Source organism: Carya illinoinensis, chromosome 12, assembly GCF_018687715.1.
Source record: "Carya illinoinensis cultivar Pawnee chromosome 12, C.illinoinensisPawnee_v1, whole genome shotgun sequence".
Lineage (NCBI taxonomy): Eukaryota > Viridiplantae > Streptophyta > Magnoliopsida > Fagales > Juglandaceae > Carya > Carya illinoinensis.
Window position 1 is genome coordinate 17,885,256 of NC_056763.1, and position 19,808 is coordinate 17,905,063.

The window sequence follows — 19,808 nt, forward strand, 5'->3', positions numbered from 1 at the left end:
CAAGAAATCAAATAAACATTTTCAAAGAAATCAAATCAATTAAAGTCCTAAGCTAATGTAGTTTGTTTGTGATTTAATTAGGTTATAAAATTCTTTTTATAGAAATTAAATTAAATTTACTATATTTAGCCGCATTAATTTATAAAAATTATTTTAAGAAACCTTTTTATAAAATTAACATTTCTATATAAAGAGAAACATATGAATAAGCTATTCGTTGAAGCCAAGATGGTGAGTAGATTGACTTCTTAATAAATAAATAATATTTTTTAGAAGAATAATGTTAGATATAAACTTATATATATTTATTTAAAAAAGAATAAGGTCTATTGTTTTAAAAAAAAATTATCATGCATATTTTAAATTTTCTCACTTAAAAAAAAAAAAAAAAATACACTACTCTCATGCCCTGTTTGGATGTTGAGCTGAATTGAGATTAGTTGAATTTTTTATGAATAGTAGTGAGTTGAGATGACTAAATAAGTTTTCGAAGACCTACTTAAAATGAGTTTTGATGTGTTTGAATATTAGGTTGAGTTTAGATATATTTAGGGCTGTGCACATGAACCAAAAGCCCGCTTAGTCCGATTAAAATAATCCGATCCGACCCAAGTTTTATCGGTTTGAACCTGACCGAGTCATCAACCCGTTACTAGTAACGGTTTGCATTTTGGGTTGTCAAACCGTCCGACATTTATTTCTTCCCTACTCAAACCCTAGCCACACTCTTAATACTTGTCTCTTCGTCTCTCTCGCTGAGCTTATCTCTTCGTCTCTCTTGCTGAGCAAACATGGAGGGTCTGATTAAGGCCTGATCGATGTCACTCTCGGCCACGACAACAAGGACGACAAAGATTACAGAGTGTGTTTGAATCTGTTATGGTCTCTTGAGGAAGGGGAGATGGGAGTGGGTCACTGGGCATTGAGTGGGCGTGATTGAGTGGCTAGCTTCCAGAGCGAAATCGCCAGCGGGAGTGGCTCTGCTTCCAGAGTGAAATCACCAGCTTCCGGAATCCATCTCTCGGGCGTGGGTGTGGTCGGACGTGGGCGTGGGCATGGCTGTGCTTGGACGTGGCCGTGAGCGGAGTGAGGCCTTAACTGTCGAAACCCATGATCGATTGAGAAGGATGAAACGCTTGGTCAATCTCTCCAAACAAGAAGCAGGAGCTTGAATCAAAGAAGAAGAAAAGGGCTGAAAACCGAAAATCAAACCCTTGGTTTGTCGATTATGTTTTGAGAAGAAATATGTTTAATGTGCACTAACAAATGGTCCTTTGCTTTTTTTTTTTTTGCATCTAATTATTTTCCATTTCCTTCGATTTCTGCTTGAAAACCCTTGCTGTAATCGTGTTCTTCTTCCCGGAGAATACTCTGCAACTAAATTCGGGTTCGACCCAACCCGAATGATGCGGATCTCTGCGGATCGGATTGGCGCGCTTATGACTTGGATTCGGGTTGGGTCGGCCCCAAACCCGGCTGCAGCTAATCGGGTTGCAGGCCTAGATATATTTATAGGAAGTTAAACAAAGTTGTAGGGCTCGTATATAAAGAGGTATTATATTAAAAAATATTGTAAATCTCATATGTAAAGAGATTTTGAGTTTAGTGATTTAAGAGTTGAGTATTTAGATATTAGATTAGCTTAAAATTAGATTAAAAAAATATCTCATTTCATTTTTACAACTTTCTTAAATTTTCACATAAAATATAATAAATAATTAAATTTTTTTAAATTTTGAAATAATAATAATATTATAATAATATTTTATTTAATTTTATATTTTATTTAAAATTATCTAATTTTATCTTATCTTATCTTGAATTCAATCCAATCTTAATCCTTTCGAATTGATTTCAATTTAAAACAAGATCTTTATCTAACACTAAAAATACTATTTTTCTTTTCGTAACTACTTTTTGTGGGATACAAAGTGGAAATAAAATATTAATAAAAAAGAAAAGAGAAAAGCATATGGGAAATATAAAATGAATCTGAGCTAATCGGAAACAGTTAAAAAGAGAGATGGAAGAGTGTGCGTGAGAGAGAGAGAGAGAGAGGAATCAAAGTTGGAAGGGAGTGACCGTATACGGACGAGGACCATACCATACGGCTTGTCCGACACGGCCGTTTTACACCCTCTCTCTTTCACTCTGTGTGCTCGTGGGCCCCACCTGACCTCTGTTTCTCTGACCGCCACGGTAACCAAACATAGAACAAAGTTACAACGACAAAATAAATTTTGGACCAAACTACCCCTCCCCCTCTCACTCTATACGACAATCAAATGTTGTGCGCTCTTACCAAACTACCCTTCGTGGAAATGACCTTAGCTTTTTTGAAATGAAATGACTCCTGCTTGACTTGACCCTATAGTCTTTTTTGCTTTGCTTTGTTGACAGTTGTCACATGCATACTTGACCCTTCATACTTGATATTCATCTCACCTATGCATATTTCATGTTTATTTTATTTAAATTTTTATTTATTATTTTTATCGTTTATTAATTTAAATAAATTTTTGTATTTTAAAGTATAACTAAAAGTAATAAAAATTATGATAAAAAAAAAATTATGTATATCTATCACTCTCCCACCTTCTTGGTCCAATATAAAAAAATTAAAAGGATCTCCTATTTTTTAAGCTTTGATTATTTATTAAAAAAGTTTACATTTTTTTGTTAATTAGAGAGATTATATAATATAAACTTAACTTGTAATTTCAGTTTTATTAGAGAACATAAGATGCATTATTTACTAAAAGTTAGTTATTAATTCCTAAAGAGTATACTTTTATCTCATTTAAAATTTAATATTTTTCATCACTTTTAATGTTTTTATTTCTTAAAATAATATTTTTTTAAAAAAGAAACTATCATAATTTATTTATAAAAAAAATTTACATCCATGACCAAATTCATTCTGGAATGTTCCAATATCAAACATGACGTCATAGATTAAAATAATGCATTTGAAACTCAACAAGTACTCTATTTCTTTTTATGATTGGTCTGATTTTTATTATTATTGATGATACTCTCTATAGATAAAGTCTAAGAGATAATACTTTCTACCTAAACAAATACTTAACTTCACCATTTATAGAAAAATATGACTTAGCCCTTATAGACAAACGTTCGAGAGACGAATTTTTTTTATTTATCTTAATTAACAGTAAGGAAACAAAAAAAGAAAGCAATAAGATAGATGTAAAAAAGAATAAATTACAGTTTGAACCAATTCCAATTCAGAATCTGTGACTATCGGTGAAAGCAACATACTTACTTCTTTTCAACTACAAATGTTGTATCTAAAATATATGATAGGGATGAGTCTGATAATCTAGTGTGTGTCAATAAGAATTGTCAAAAGAGATTGTGCGTGAGTTATTCTATTATCAAAATGATATATAAAGTATATCATACACATAACTTAAAATAATAAAATTGATTTATAAAATTTAAAATTTATCTTTTAAATTAAATTATTTATATTTTATTAAAAATATTTTACACAATTTTTTCGATAATCTTACCTCGTTATAATAAGAATAGAATAATGATAACGTTGGCAGTGATTTGCTTGCAGCAAAGTTAAAAGTAGACTGGGGAAGAGCAATTTTGGATAATGGCAATCAACAGAAAGGGCAAACCGGGAAACAGAAAGGGTCATTATCAAAGGAAGCCCCGGATGTTTGCTCAGAAGAGGATCCTCGCACGTTACAAACGTAGAGTTTGTGTGATCGGTTTTATAGCAAAGCTGAGTGTAGAGACAGACAGACAGAAAGACAGGCGCCTTCTGCTGCATATGCTTTCGCTGCACACCAGAACCCAGAAACACCAACTTTTACATCTACATCATCCCAACCCTCGCTCTCCGGTCCTTTCTTTATCTCTTCTTTGTTTTCGTTCCGATTAGCCCTAGCAAAAGCTTTAACCTTTTTGTGTATCTGTGTTTGGGTTTGTGTTCCAGTTCCAGTTATCATTTCATAGCTTTGGCTCCGGAAGATGAGAAACCGTACGTTTTGTTTTTGAAGTGATGGTTTCTCCGTTCCGTATGTCCTTTTTAGTTTGCTTTAGACTCATTGTCTGAACAAGATTGCTTATCCTTTCGGTTAGAAACCAGTACTTTTCGTACTTCTGTATGAAAGTTAAATACTCCTACGTATTTTGACCGTAGTTTTTCTTTTTTCGTTTCCTTCTTTCAATTTACGGAAAAGTGTGTGTTTTTTTTTCCATTTCTTGTACTTGTTTATTCGAAATAAATTAAGTTTATAGGATTTCGTAGAGGATGTGATAGCTCGAAATCCGTTTATCAGAACTTGAACGTTGCAATTTCCGAAATGTAGTGGGATAAGGACCCGTTTAAAGGTAGCAGGTCGATTTTTTTTTTTTCCCATTCTGTGTCTTTTTCAAATCAAGTATCTATAAGAGCTTTGCTGCGTTTCGGAATGTACATGTGGTTCAAGACGCTAAAGGGAGTGCTGATTTGATGGTTTTGATGAGTTTTGGTTCAGACCCATGAAGAATTTATACTGTTTTAAGCAGATTTCCACGACCAATGGGAAATATGAGAGGAATCTTTCCCTCGGAGAGTATAGGCGGGCGGTGTCTTGGTCGAAGTACTTGGTGTCGTCGGGGGCGGAGATAAAGGGGGAGGGAGAGGAGGAATGGAGCGCAGATATGTCACAGTTACTCATTGGGAATAAGTTTGCATCGGGGAGACATAGTAGGATCTATAGGGGAATATATAAGCAAAGGGATGTGGCTATTAAGCTGATTAGCCAGCCGGAGGAGGACGAGAACTTGGCTGCCATGCTTGAGGAGCAGTTCATTTCGGAGGTTGCTTTGCTATTTCGGTTGCGGCATCCGAATATCATCACTGTAAGCTCTGTTTCTGGAATGGGGTTTGTATATATACATACTCACCTGTATTCTAGATTTTATGGAATCAATGAGGCTGTGGTCCTGCACTAATGTAATACGTGATTTGAACTTTTCCTTTTTTTGCTATATATTATGCTTTATTGCCATTCTGATTGACCTTCGAATTGAATATTATGTTATAAGCCTGATAAATATAATGCATGTATTTGTAGTATAGTTGTCAAAGTCCCGTTGGACTTTCACTTTTTGCTTGAACCTAACAACGTTGAATTTACACTCTTTTTTGGATTGCAAAAGAAAAAATTGAATTTTCATCTAATGGCGTGAACACAACTTTCATTTTTATGAGGAGGTTGGACATGAAAGAGCTTTCGGAAAGAGCAGGTGGGAAGGAGAATACAAATGCAAGCTTAATTCTATACCCACCTGTTTTTGTTTTCTTCTTTATATTCTCTATCGTTTATATTTTGTCAGCTCTTTCCTCAGCAGGAGTGATGTTGAGCTAAAATCACCATTTTCTCAAACCACTTCAAACTTACGCCAAAATGGGGAAGGAGGCATTACTGTAGCTCATAATAGCAAGTGGCAGCATCATGTAATGTATATTTTTGTCTATACCAGTAACTAAGAGGAAAGCAAACAAGGTGGAATTGCTTGCAGTTGTCATAAGTGAGGGCAAGGATTTGAAATGCTGGTGCCTTGTGAAAGAGTTACTCATTATCTAATGGAATATAATAGTGGACCGGGCATGTCTTATTGATTTCTGGGTTCATTTTATTTTTGGTGGTGAAGCTATCTTTGTCTTTTACCCAGGGTATAATTGAATAAGACTTTTAACTTTAATAGATTCGTCTTTTTGAGATAAGCAATTAGTTGGTCCTTAAATCTAAACAGCTGACATTAGTAGGACTTTATCCCTTTTTCTGACCACTTTGTATCTTTGCCTTCATGCAGTTTGTTGCAGCATGTAAGAAACCTCCCGTGTTTTGTATCATCACCGAGTATTTGGCTGGGGGTTCATTGAGGAAGTACCTCCATCACCAGGAACCACATTCTGTTCCACTCAACCTAGTTCTGAAATTAGCCCTTAACATTGCACATGGGATGCAATATCTTCATTCTCAGGGGATACTTCACAGGGATCTAAAATCTGAAAATCTTCTGCTAGGTGAAGATATGTGTGTGAAGGTAGCAGATTTTGGTATTTCATGCTTAGAGTCGCAGTGTGGCAGTGCAAAGGGGTTCACAGGCACTTACCGTTGGATGGCTCCAGAAATGATAAAAGAGAAGCACCACACGAAGAAAGTTGATGTTTACAGTTTTGGTATTGTTCTGTGGGAGATTATAACTGCATTGACACCATTTGACAACATGACTCCTGAACAGGCTGCATTTGCAGTCTCCCATAAGGTATGTAAGTGATGAATTCATATAATTATACAAGCCTGATCTTAAATATATCAATGTGGCTTTTCAATTTCTTATATGGAAGACTTTCAAACATCCGTATGCTTGATAAGAACCAAGGTCCTGAAATTTCAGGAAACAACACACGGAGGTTTTTTTTTTTTTAATTGAAAAGTAAATGTGGATGCTGTATCTCATACATGCAGCCAAAGAAATTTGGAGAGAGGGGTGGGAGTAAATACCAGCAAGCGAATCCTTTAGCCTGCTCTGCAGTTGATGTCCTATATTAATACCAGTGAGTCAATCTGTGTTACAGGTTATGAGTAAATCACACAGGAATTTTTTTTTTTTTACCCTTAGATCATTAAGAGCTTGTCCTTTGTACAACTTGGTAGAGATATACATATATATATAGAAATATAATATATATCCACTTCAATCAGCATAAGTTAGATGATGATACTTGATCTCCGAAATTGTCTGCTATTCCTGAGGTTATTAGATAAATACCTTATCAATAGATGGACACACTATACAGATTCCATCCTATGGTTTTTTTTTTTTTTTTAATAACAATATCATTGTAGTTGATAAAACTAGAATGAATGACTGGGGGCTGGGGGTTTATATTACAAATTATTTTAGTGATAAATGAATTATGGCCGGTTGTGTATTAGTTAAGTACCTTAGAAAAAAGGTTAGAAATTGATGTCGGGTATGAGAACGAGTGACTTATTGAGAGTTCGGTTACACTTGGAGTTCTAGTTCTTGTTTACTCGAAGTGTCTACAAAGGGGAACCATACTTTCAAGCTGAACATAATAGGACGTTATCCTTCCAAATCATTCTAATTATACAATTCTTTTACTCCCTAGAGGTTGGCTCAAGTGGTAAACGCCTTTGGTTTGGTGTATGCTCCCTCCAGATCTAAGGTTTGAATCCTCTTAGTTGCAAACAATTTCTAGGGGCCATCAGACTAGGGTAACTTCCCCTTGAATTACCCAATGTGCACTTGCGGAAGACTCCTTGTCAAGGCCTGTACAACCCTGGGATTAGTTGGGACTTTGTTCTTGGACACCCGGTGCCAATAAAAAAAAAAAAAATTATACGATCTTTTTACCGCACTTCAAACAATAAAGGAAAGACCAAACTCATGATGTTTTACATAAATTACCAGTATGTAAAACAACTTGTAGGTTCATTGTGATGGGTTACATTCTTTGTAAGTTTTTTCCTTGAAGAAGCATCCCCAAACCAATATCTTCCTCACATGCAAGGTGGGGTGTCATGTGCTTTCCCTTAAGTTTTGTCCAGTTCATGTGGGGCTGTCTGTTTTTTCCATTCTTATCCATGCAGGACATGCCATGTCCTATTTGTTCTAGGACTAAGATAATATAATAGAAAAATATCCACATCCTAGAATAATTACTAAGCTCTCTCTCTCTCTCTCTCTCTCACGCACACACACACTCACCTAGCAGGTAGCAAGATTAATGTTTATCTTGATACTAACTTGCAATTGGAGGAAATTTCAGCATATTCTAATTATCTTCTGAATGAGAACAGAGACATGATTGTTGGCATTTTCTTACATAGTGAATATTGATTATGACTTCAACAAGCCATAGAATGTAGAAAAATCTACATTTTGCAGCCAAACCAGCCATAAAAACCTGTTGATGGACTATACTTATAAAAAATAATAATAATAAAAAATAAAATAAAATAAAAAAACCTGTTGATGGACTATGATTACAAGCAGTCTTTCAAAAGCAACGGAGTTTTCTGGATCCACAGCTGCTCCTTGTCTTGGACCATTGGCCTTGTGGTCCAGGGGTATCTGCGTTGTGTCCCATTAGAAAATGTGGTCATGTTTACCTGAGCCATGACTTTTTGGGGGCCATGTACAGCCAAGCCAATGCTGGCCTGGGAATAATTACTGATTACAGGAAAAATTGTCATTATTATCTGAAAAAATCTGGTTCTTTACCGGTTTAGACTAAATTGCGTAGTTGAGATGGAGATAAATACTTCGTCTGGCACCGTATGAAAGTTGAATATCTCATTGGCTTACTCCCCCCGCCCCGCCCCCCTTCTTTATTATATATGATCTCCAATTTCAGAAGTTTTGGGGAAGTGTATGCAGTTGGTAATTTTAAAGTTAAATTACATATATTATGTTTTGACCACGACACTTCTTGTGTTCAAATTTATTTTGTTCGTTATGCATTGAATATGCTTGGTGTTGTGCAGAATGCAAGACCACCATTGCCACCCACATGTCCCACAGCATTTACTCATCTCATCAGCAGATGCTGGTCAAGCAATCCAGATAAACGCCCACATTTTGATGAGATAGTTTCAATCTTAGAAAGTTATGGGGAATCACTTGAGCAGGATCCCGGATTTTTCTCATCCTTCAAACCTTCCTCTAATCACACATTTTTCCGGTGCTTTCCAAAATGTATTCTGCGCCATAGATCTGCTTCTTTAAAGGCTTAGAGCATCTTCTTTACCCATGAGCTAAAAGTGTACCATACATTTTTCTAGGCTTATATGTTCAGTTATGATGATGAACTTTTTAAAACACTTTGTCTTCTTGTTTCTTATTTTGTGTTATATATTTTGGAACTTAGAGCAGTTCCTCCCTTCAATAATGTAGCACTTTTGTATCCATGCATCACTCACTTCTCACTTTACTCCAAAGATTATGTTGAAAATGTGAAACTTAGTATCCTTATCCATTGACAATTGTATATTTCAATCTTCTATAGTTTTCAGCTAAATAAAGAATTCGAATCCATTCTCTCCCAGTCTCTCCAGCTGTTCAAATGCTTTGTCCTTCTACTAGGAATGCTTTAAGCATGTCTAAGGTGGGTACTGGAGCTCAGATTTGTTTCTTTAGAGAAGGCATCCCTATCCCTATTGACTGAAATCCATTGCTCCTATTTGATTCTTGCTTTTTTCTTATAATTTCAGTGCTTCATCATGTGAGATATCCATGGATCCACCCACTCATATACATAGTCAACAAAGGGAACAAAGGGGATAGGTAGAGGTTCATAATTATTAATAGACATGATGTACTAAGGGGTTAACAAGGAATCCACTCTAAATTGGTTGGATAAGCAAAGGGCTAATGTTATCTTTTTAAAAATATATATATATATATATATATATATATATTTTATGCGAAAGACTTTTTTTCACTTTAGATTTTATTATTTTCAATCAGACACGATAAGTGGCATATTATAAGTATTATTATTTTGGTGGTTAATATATAAAACTACTTAAAATGTGTTACATCAACAAATTGAGATTGAAAATAACAAAGTCTAAGATGAATTAAGGAAAAAATAATAAAAATAATTATATTTTAATAAGAAAAATAATATTTATAGTCATAAAATGTGCGTGTATCGTATAATTTCGTTTTAAAAAGTAAATAAATACAAAATCTATATGAAAAAAAATTAATAGTGGATTTTATTCTTTTTCAAAATAATTATTCAGTGCTTACATATTCTACGACTGTAAGTAACATTACTCTAAATTATAATTACTTTCAAAACCCCTTTCAATTTCCAACATTATTACAAGGAAAAATGATATTTGCATAAATAGGGAGGGGTGGATTATTTATGGGACTCAATTGCAAGGATCCTTGTTTATATGCATTTAATTAGTGATAAGAATGATTTTGTAAGTATCAATATCGTTTGGATCAGTTCAACCTTGGATCTCATTATTCCAATAATTATTCAAAAAAGTTGGGCATCTTTCACTTTCCTAAATGCCCTCTACTTTATTAATAATTGGACCTTTTTATGGGTGATGACATGGATCATGGATCATCCTTCCCTCTTTCTTTTTCACTTTATTAAAGTTTTTGTCCGGATTTCAAAATTGAGAGTAATTTCTATAATATTTATTCAACAATTAATATTTTACAAAAAATTCAATACATAAATATAAATCTTATTCACAAATTTGTAAAAACTTAAAAAAAAAAAAGAATTAAAAAAAAGATGCTTTCCTTTGCTTTCCCAAATCTCAATTGTCATTTTCTTGGTTTATTATTACTTTTTAAAAATTAATTTATTCTTTAATTGTCTGATTGAAGTGAACGCACTAAATTATGAGAGACCATACCATAAGGTCTAATCATAAAAAGTTCTACACGAATAATATTAAAAATTTTATGTACAGTCATTATCGTACATTTTGATGCCAGTCCCATATCGAAGAATGCTTAATTTGAAAGAATTGAGTTTTTTTTTTTTTTTAATCAAAACAGGCAAAGGAACAAAGGCAAGAAATTCCCATTTGATAGATTTGAATGTAACATAAATGAATGGCATATCTACACATACTTAATTGCTTCATATGCTTCTGTAGTGTACATTGAATGCACCCCCATCTCATCCTTTTCCCACCGCTCTATATCATGAAAACCATTACACAAGTCGATGGTACTCTCGTGACCACAAGGCTTTCACCATTGCATTCGGAGACACAGAATGTGACCTATAAACCACTATCGGCTGGGGAGGATTCAGATCTCGAGTTATTGATTGAATTATGGAATCGAGAGTACGAGAGATATAAATATATACAGTGGATTTTATAGCATTTGTAATTATGAGAATATGAAAATTTTCGATTTTTCGTGCGTCTATCTCTCTCTTACTTTAAAAATTTTAAGGAATCATAGTCCAGTCCAATTATGTAATATCAAAAAATGTTATTTGTTATTTTTTTAACTATCATTCTTTTAAAATTTCATGATATAATATCAAATGATTAATAGGCAATTGAAATATAACAAATAATTGTTTAATCATTTAATATTATATAATGGAATGATAAAAAGGTAATGATTAAAAGAATAATGAGCAGCATCATTCTTTTCTATTATCTTCAAAATAATGGAAAAAACAATTTTTTTACTGTTTAACACAATTAAATCTACTAATAAATAGAAAACCAATATAACGTGTCTATGCCTAATTTAAGTTGTATTATAATAGATAACGGTCCAAACTCTATAGTCTAGTACGGATAAATTACTAGATGCCTCCTCCTCCTCCCCCCCTCCCTCTCTCAAAAAATCAAGAGTTCCAGATTTGATTTTCGTTGAAAGGGAGGGGAGGAGACCCTTCCTCCATATTCCATCTCTTTTCCTCATTCTTTATTCATCCCATCTTATCTATCAATATTTCTTTTACTTAATTTTATTTTACTTTCTTCAAAGTTAAAAAAGATAGATCTACAACTTTTTAGTAACTCTCAAGAGATCTGTATGGCACAAACAGATTCACATGTAAAAAATTGTTTAGAATAAAGTTGTGGCTTTGCAAAAATACTACGTGTTGGTTCTCATGCGCCGCCTACATTTGCGCGTGGTCCTCGAGCGCCACCCCTTCTGACAGTTCTTTTTGACACACATGCTAGATCACTAGACTCACCACAACCTAACATTTCAGATATAACATTTGTGACTAAAAAGAGACAAGAGTATTGCCTTCATGGGCCACCACAAATTCTAAAGTTTACCGAAATTGGTTTAAACTATAATTCGTTCGTTTTCGTATCTATCTTATTATTATTTTTTGTTTCCTTATTATTAATTCAAATAAAAAAAGGATTCATCTCGCGAACGTTTGTCTGTAGAGGTTGAGTTACCTCTTCCTATAAATGTTGAATTTGAGTCTCTATTTAGGCAGAGAGTATTGTCTTTTGGACATTTGTTATAAGAGAATATCAACAATAGTGAAAACTAGACCAATCACAAAAGGAAATAGTATACTGGTAGAGTTTTAAATGTATTATTTTTATTTATGATGTCATGTTTGAATGAGAACATCTCAGAATATATACGCTCATAGATGTAAATTTTTCTAATGAATGAATGACAACAATTTTTCTTTAAAAAAAATTGAGAAACATATAAAAAGTGAAACATATAATATTTATCAAGTATTTATTCAATGAAAGTCGTAAAACTTATAAAAATAATAATAAATATTAAAAAATTCACTATAAATATTCATTTAAGCCTAGTTTGAATAGCAAAGTCTTTCTAGGTTATCACATCTCATCTCAATATCCAAATACCATAAACACAAATAATTTTCAATTTTAAATTTTTAACTTTTTTATCTAATCATTACAATTTTTCTAAACTCCCAAATAAAATATAAAACATAGTTCAATATTTTTAAGTTTCAAAATAAAAATAATATTAAAAAAATTATATTCTAATGATATTTTAATTTTATAATATTTTTATTCAATTTTTTCTCTTCTATTTTTTAAAATTTTATAAAACATATTAATTCAAATATTTTACTATTATTTATAAATCATCACATCTCATCTTATCTGACCATCCAAAAAATATTCTGGTTTTGAAAATAGGAATTAGAAGTAATTTTGTTCCATACCATAATAAGTAAGATTGTCATGCGTTTGAACAAGAGAGGAAAAATAACTTAATAGTAAAGGTTGTAGAAGGTAAGCAACTTCATGAGTTGGACCCTTTGTCCATAAAACCTAACAATGCCACCGAAAATCGATGTAAAGGTAATCCAAATTTGACAAAGACACCTCAAGCAAGATGTCCTTCCTCTACTCTTATACATCTTTTATATTATTATTATTAAATATCTCAATATATTACTCACTTTGAAATGACAAATTATATATAAATTTTCATATTTTTATAAAAATTACACCGTATTTTTATTTTAAAAAATTAATAACTATTTGTCTCTTCTTTTAAGTTTAAACTAAACACGTTAATTGCAAAGATTTGTGCAAAAAGTAAAGCAATAATCAATAGGACTTGGCTTGGGAAATAGACCAATAAAATATCAATAAATTCTATCTATAATAAGTTAAAAATAATAGAAATGATATATACAAGCTCTAAATGCATAAGTCTTGTTCAAACTCTTTATAAAAAGGTAGACTCTATTATAAAAAAAAAAAAAAAAATTCATTTTTTTTAATGGAGCTCACATTTTTATAAAATATTTATACAATACTTATACTTAATATTATTTTATAAATAATATTCATGAGACAGCACTTTTATAATAATGATAATATTGACGTGACACGAGTTAATATATAAAATTTAATTTTTATTAAGAATGATTTATAAATAACTTTTTTGCTCTTACCAGTAAATTATTACAAGTTTGTATAATAAATATGAATAATATTAAACGTATAAATGCTGTATAATAATCTTAAAAAAGTAAAATCTACTATTTAAAAATAAAGAATGAGATTTGTAGTTATAAAATACGTAAGTACCGGATACTCGTTTTTTATTAAAATGAATAAATATAAAATTTATATAAAAAATTAATTTTTTAATAATAGATTTTGCTTATTTTAAAAAAGAATGTACAAAATTTACACAAATTATAACTATATCAAGCATTATTCTCTATTGAAAAAAATTATTACAAGAGAACTCTTCTAAACATAAAAAAAAAAAATATATATATATATATAAAATAAATATATAAATTAATATGATTTTATAAAATCTGTTAAATATATTTTATAATAAAAATATTTTTACAATACAATGTAAGATATAAAATCACAATTTGTAGGTTTAGTTTTACCTAATCCGGGTAAAAGTATTTTTCATATTACAGTGCCAGGCGGGTAAGTTACAGCGAAAGACGAGGGAAAACAACGGGAATTAAAAGGCAAATGGGGAGTTGCAGGCTGCAGGCGGTTGAGCAGATAGGGTGGGGGCAGTGGGGGAGAATTGAGAAGTCGCCTTCTGATTTCTCCCTTCTCTCTGACATTCCATCTCTGCAAACTACCCTATTTTCTTTTCTTCCCTTTTTTAAATATTCAGGTGTCAATTTGTTTATTCACAGAGTTACAAAATTTGTCCCTTTCCTTTTGTCAAATTCTCTCCATCCTGTCTCCTTCAACATCCAGGCTGATTATATATAGTCCACCACCAATAGTGGTTTTTTTATTCACCGTATGTATCTCTGCTTCTGTCTTTACGCAGAAAACACAGCCTCTCTACTGTGAAATGTGGTGGTTGGTGTTTAAGGTATGACTTTCCCTTTCCTTTTCACGTGTTTCTTCATTTGTGGTTGAACCCATTATTTTCCCTTCATACGTATAGTGTGATCCTGTTTTATTCTTGGCGATTTCTTTTATGGCCGTTGTGTTATCATTTTATTTATTGGGTTTCTATAATATGTTTTAATGATTTATGAGTTGACATTTGGGTAACTTGCCGCTGCTTTTTTTTTTTTTTTGGAAGATCTGATGAGAGAACTTTATTAGGCTCTATACATGCAAGGAAAGTTTGAGTTTTGTTCCACTTGATTTTTGCTTCTTTATATGTTACGGTAGGCATAGAAGTTTTACCGAAAGTTTATTTAGGACTTGAAATCTTCGGCGTTATTGTGTCATTGTGCCGAGTTCATTTCACTTTTCCAACGTATGCTAAGAGTTAGCTATTGATTTGTGCAGCGAATACGTAATTGGAAAATTTTATAGCAGTGTGTGTATGAATATGGACTGTCTTATAAATGTATCTGCTTCCTTGGTTGGATCTGCTGGGACAGTTGTTTGATATTTATTGCATATCAGTGTTCTTGTTGATTTTGGCACATAAAGATGCCTGGCATTGTTACTGACGAAATTAGTGAAGAAGGAGTTGTGAATGAACTGAATGGAAATTCTACCCCTATCAAGGAAAATCTAGTTGCAAATAAGTCGCCAAAGAGTTCTTTGAGTCCACAAAGCCCTCGGAATGCAGGTAATGATCTCCCTGTTAATGTGGTGGTTGACACCTCGATCGAGCAGCTTTATGAAAATGTATGTGACATGCAAAGTTCTGATCAGTCACCCTCCAGGCGAAGCTTTGGATCTGAGGGTGAAGAGTCTAGGATTGATTCAGAGTTGCAACATCTGGTAGGAGGGCAAATGAGGGAGGTGGAGATAATGGAAGAAGAAGTTGTTGATAAGCCAGACTACGATTTGCGTAGTGATTCTTCCTCTAAGAAGGGAAATTTATCCAATGGTAAGAAGTCAGGGATGATGGAGGAGACCCAATCTGCAAGTGTGAATTCTGTTTCTCCAGGACGTTCAAAGCAACCTTCTCGCTTGCAGTGGGACGCTGAAACATCATCAAAATCTAGTCTCCAGGGCAAAAGTCCCCCTGAGAGACCTCACACTGACAGGCTGAACAATAAGAGTTTGAAAAAACAAAACAAAGGTGTCACTCTCACGAAGCAGAGAAATTCACCTATGGGAGTGTCTAAATTGCAGAATGAATCCAAGGATTCAACTGAATCAGAATTAGCCAATCCGGATCTGGGACCCTTTTTGCTCAAGCAAGCAAGGGATTTGATTTCTTCAGGGGATAATCCCCAGAAAGCGCTTGAATTAGCTCTCCGAGCAGAAAAATCATTTGAAATATGTGCAAATGGGAAACCTAGTTTAGAATTGGTCATGTGCTTGCATGTCATAGCGGCAATATACTGCAGCTTAGGCCAGTACAGTGTGGCGATTCCCATTCTTGAGCGTTCCATTGAAATTCCAGCTATTGTGGAAGGTCAAGAGCACGCTCTTGGTAAGTTTGCCGGTCACATGCAACTGGGTGATACTTATGCAATGCTTGGTCAGCTGGAGAATTCAATAATGTGTTACAAAACAGGGTTGGAAGTCCAGAGACAAGTTCTGGGAGAAACTGACCCAAGAGTCGGAGAGACTTGTAGGTATTTAGCTGAAGCTCATGTTCAAGCATTGCATTTTGATGAGGCTGAGAGGCTTTGTGAAATGGCACTTGACATTCATAGAGAGAATGGTTCCCCTGTTTCTCTTGAAGAGGCAGCAGATAGGAGGCTGATGGGTCTTATATGTGAAACAAAAGGAGATCATGAGGCTGCACTTGAGCACCTGGTTTTAGCCAGCATGGCCATGGTGGCAAATGACCAGGAGGCGGAAGTGGCTTCTGTTGATTGCAGCATTGGGGATAGCTACTTATCTATGTCTCGGTATGATGAGGCTGTTTTTGCTTATCAGAAAGCACTCACAGTTTTCAAGACCACCAAAGGAGAAAATCATCCTGCTGTTGGTTCAGTCTTTGTCCGTCTAGCTGACTTGTATAACAAGACAGGGAATATAAAGGAATCAAAATCATCCTGTGAAAATGCCCTCCGGATCTATGAAAAGCCCATTCCTGGGGTCCCTCCAGAGGAGATTGCGAGTGGGCTCACTGACGTTTCTGCTATCTATGAATCGATGGATGAGCTTGAGCAGGCACTCAAATTGTTGCAGAAGGCATTAAACATATATAATGATGCCCCTGGTCAGCAAAGTACAATCACCAGCATTGAAGCCCAGATGGGGGTCATCTACTACATGTTGGGGAATTATTCCGAGTCTTACAACTACTTCAAGAATGCTATCTCAAAGCTCCGCGCAAGCGGAGAGAAGAAATCTGCCTTCTTTGGAATTATTCTCAATCAAATGGGCCTTGCTTGTGTGCAGCGTTATGCCATAAATGAGGCTACAAATTTATTTGAAGAAGCCAGGAGTGTTTTGGAACAAGAATGTGGACCATATCACCCTGATACACTTGGGGTGTATAGCAACCTGGCTGGCACATATGATGCAGCTGGCAGGTATAAACTCTCTATCATTCTTGATTCTTCCATTCCATGTAGTTATTTTGCAAGACTTGGGAAGTTTTCTCCTTTTTGTTTCCCTTTTCACCAAGTGCTGATTTGAAATTGAGCTTTTAAGCCATAGTATATGACTCAGCCATCTTTGGTAGTACCAAAACCAAAGCTGGGGTTTGCTTCAATTTCATTATTCAATGCTAAAATTCATTGCAGTAGATGTATCAAGGTTTTGACTCTTGAGGGCTTGAGATATGCATTTTTTTCTTTCCTTGATGTTGTGTCCAGAACACAAGTTTTGAGTGTGTTCAAGAGGTGATTATTAGATTTGCAATGTGAATTCTACTGGTCAGAAAAAGCTGAAATCAGGGGTTGAATTGTCTGAGCCAATCATTTTAATTAAGAACTTCCTGTTTTGTTACAAGAATTATTTATTATGATCCTGACATGGTTTGTAGTCTTCAATGATGAACAGTAGATTATGTATGTTTACCAGTTGTGCCTTTCGTTATACTACACAGGTTGGATGATGCAATTGAAATTTTGGAACATGTTGTTGGAACGAGGGAGGATAAACTTGGGACTGCAAATCCTGATGTAAGTGATGAGAAGAGGAGGTTGGCTGAGTTATTAAAAGAAGCAGGCAGAGCTCGGAACAGAAAGGTCAGATCACTAGAGAACCTCCTTGATGCCAACTCTCATGGTATAAACAACAAGGGCATCAAGGTATGATAAAGATATTTAATGAATATGTATAAAGTATTAAAAGGGGGCTTATTTATGTGTTTAAAGAAAATGATGTCGCGGTTGAATGTCGTAATTGATAATTGTACGGTGCTTGGTTGTATCATTGACTCAGATTATATTGGTCAAACGTAATATTATTTTTGTAATAAACTATTGGAGTAGTCATGGGAAATCTCTGTAACAATCAATTCGTTGGATTACTTGATTAATTCTTGATTTTCTTACACTTCTGTACCATAAGCATTCTTTACAGTCTGTAGTCTGTACCCTTTTCTTTTGTTTTTGCCTTTTGGAAATCTGATGAAACAGCAATTGCTGCTTTGTAAGTTGTAACGAACTGAGTTTGTGAGGTTTAAGTTAGGTTTCAGACATTTTATCAACTGTGAAGTTAAAAGGACGAGAGTTATACTATCAGTGTACTGAGTTATACTATCAGTGTAGTGCATCCTTAAACTTTCCCCCAGGACTTCTGTTCTAGAAAGAGAAGCTCTGACTTCTCTCTAGGAAAAAGAAAAAAAAAAAAAAACACATCCTTCTGCCAATTTTCGCCATAGAGCAAGGTCTTGGCTCCACCTTCTTCTCCATCTCCTTTTCCTCTTCCTTTCCATTACCTATTTGTGAATATGCTTTTATGGTAGTTTTTTTGCACCGGTTTGGATTTCCTCAGATCTATTGCACTTCGGCCATAAACAGACGACACACGCCACACCATATTGTTCCCCTGCTGTTGATCCGCTAGGACGACGCGAAATCACATCCAAAATGTTGGTGCGTGGCTTGATTCCGCGCGTGGTATTCACTCGCCGCCGACCTCTGTCAGTTCTGTCGGCTACACGTGCCGCTCTTGTAGATTCTCCACCCTCCAATCTTTCAGATCGGCCCGACTCCACCTCCATAACACCGGTGCGTGGCTCTCACACGCCTCTCCAGGCGTGCGGTTTGATTGTTTTTCCGCCTCAAATATGTTCTTCCAATGCCGGTTTATCCGAGTTATCACTTTCCCTAAACAATGATGTTGTTAAAGGGACTAAGGATCTCTCCAAAAAATATTTCAACACAATGAACTACAGTTCACCTGCTTGCACTGCTTTCAGTGGTGGCTTACCTTTAGAATGTTTTTTAAGACGATACCCTCTTTATAGGACTTGGTTAGAGACCAAGAAATTGGTTTCAAAAATCCATTTTTTTTTCCATTTTTTCACTACCTTTGCATTGTGGTTGTTGTATTGGAGTATTTGTTGGGGAACCTCACCCCCTTAACATGTATCATCTTTTATTTTAATGAAGTCTCCTTGATTAGGAAAAAAAAAAAAATGTAGTGCATCCTTTAATGTTGGATGGTGAGTGGTGAGTCGTTCGTTATTGCTACCAAGATTGATCTTTAGGAGGATTTCATGCAGCGTGTTGGATGGTTAGTGGTGAGTCGTTCTTTATTGCTACCAAGATTGATCTTCAGGAGGATTTCATGCAGCGTTCTGGCTATAATGGTGCAATGGTACAACTGGTTCCATTGTTGAGAGCCATAAATGAGCAATCGTACAACAGTGATCCGAATGGTAGTTGTAGATGAATCAATACTAATAATTTCTCTACCCTGCCTTAATTAGATTCAAGCCAATTGATAATGTCTAGAGACTGAGGGTACCATAGATAAGATTAGTTGGAGCCCCTCCAAGAAAAAATCACCGTTAGATAAAGTTGATCTGAAAGCAGTTTTCTATTTTGTTTGGGCTATACATTCTTTTCTTACTATTATTAAAATTTCTTGATTACCTATAAAAAATAATGTCCAGATATTTGAAAACTAAAACCCGTTAGGAAAATCTCGTCTCATGCCAAATCTCGCTTCCCCTTTTTTTAGGCAACTTTGGATAGTATTAGTTTGGTCGACCAAACTTAAAGATGCTAACAAATTCACAGATATGAGAATGTGGGTTTTTTTAGAAGAGGAAGGAACCACGTAGTTTATTGAAAATCTATCAGTTATAGTAGAGAAATACTACTTCATGACTTTCTTTTCTTAACTTAGAATGTATTTAGGTTTTCTTTTGTTTACTTTCTGTGTATACGGATTATACCTATTTCATTTGTA

The 19,808-nt window shown here is 34.4% G+C and overlaps 2 protein-coding genes across 3 annotated transcripts; both read left to right on the forward strand.

Annotated features, from left to right (window-relative positions):
* Positions 1-3,634: 3,634 nt before the first annotated feature.
* Positions 3,635-8,964, forward strand: LOC122290460 (serine/threonine/tyrosine-protein kinase HT1-like). The gene is made up of 3 exons (XM_043098188.1): positions 3,635-4,881; positions 5,839-6,294; positions 8,544-8,964. The coding sequence occupies exons 1-3, from the start codon at positions 4,519-4,521 to the stop codon at positions 8,790-8,792; spliced, it is 1,068 nt and encodes a 355-aa protein (XP_042954122.1). The 5' UTR covers positions 3,635-4,518; the 3' UTR covers positions 8,793-8,964.
* A 5,071-nt stretch (positions 8,965-14,035) lies between these two features.
* Positions 14,036-17,925, forward strand: LOC122289937 (protein KINESIN LIGHT CHAIN-RELATED 3-like). 2 transcript variants are annotated; one of them, XM_043097374.1, is made up of 3 exons: positions 14,036-14,385; positions 14,814-16,972; positions 17,491-17,925. In XM_043097374.1, the coding sequence occupies exons 2-3, from the start codon at positions 14,961-14,963 to the stop codon at positions 17,699-17,701; spliced, it is 2,223 nt and encodes a 740-aa protein (XP_042953308.1). In that variant the 5' UTR covers positions 14,036-14,385; positions 14,814-14,960; the 3' UTR covers positions 17,702-17,925. The 2 variants fall into 2 exon arrangements, with proteins under 2 accessions (XP_042953308.1, XP_042953309.1); XM_043097375.1 differs by having other exon boundaries at positions 14,934-16,972.
* The last annotated feature ends 1,883 nt before the right edge of the window (positions 17,926-19,808 follow it).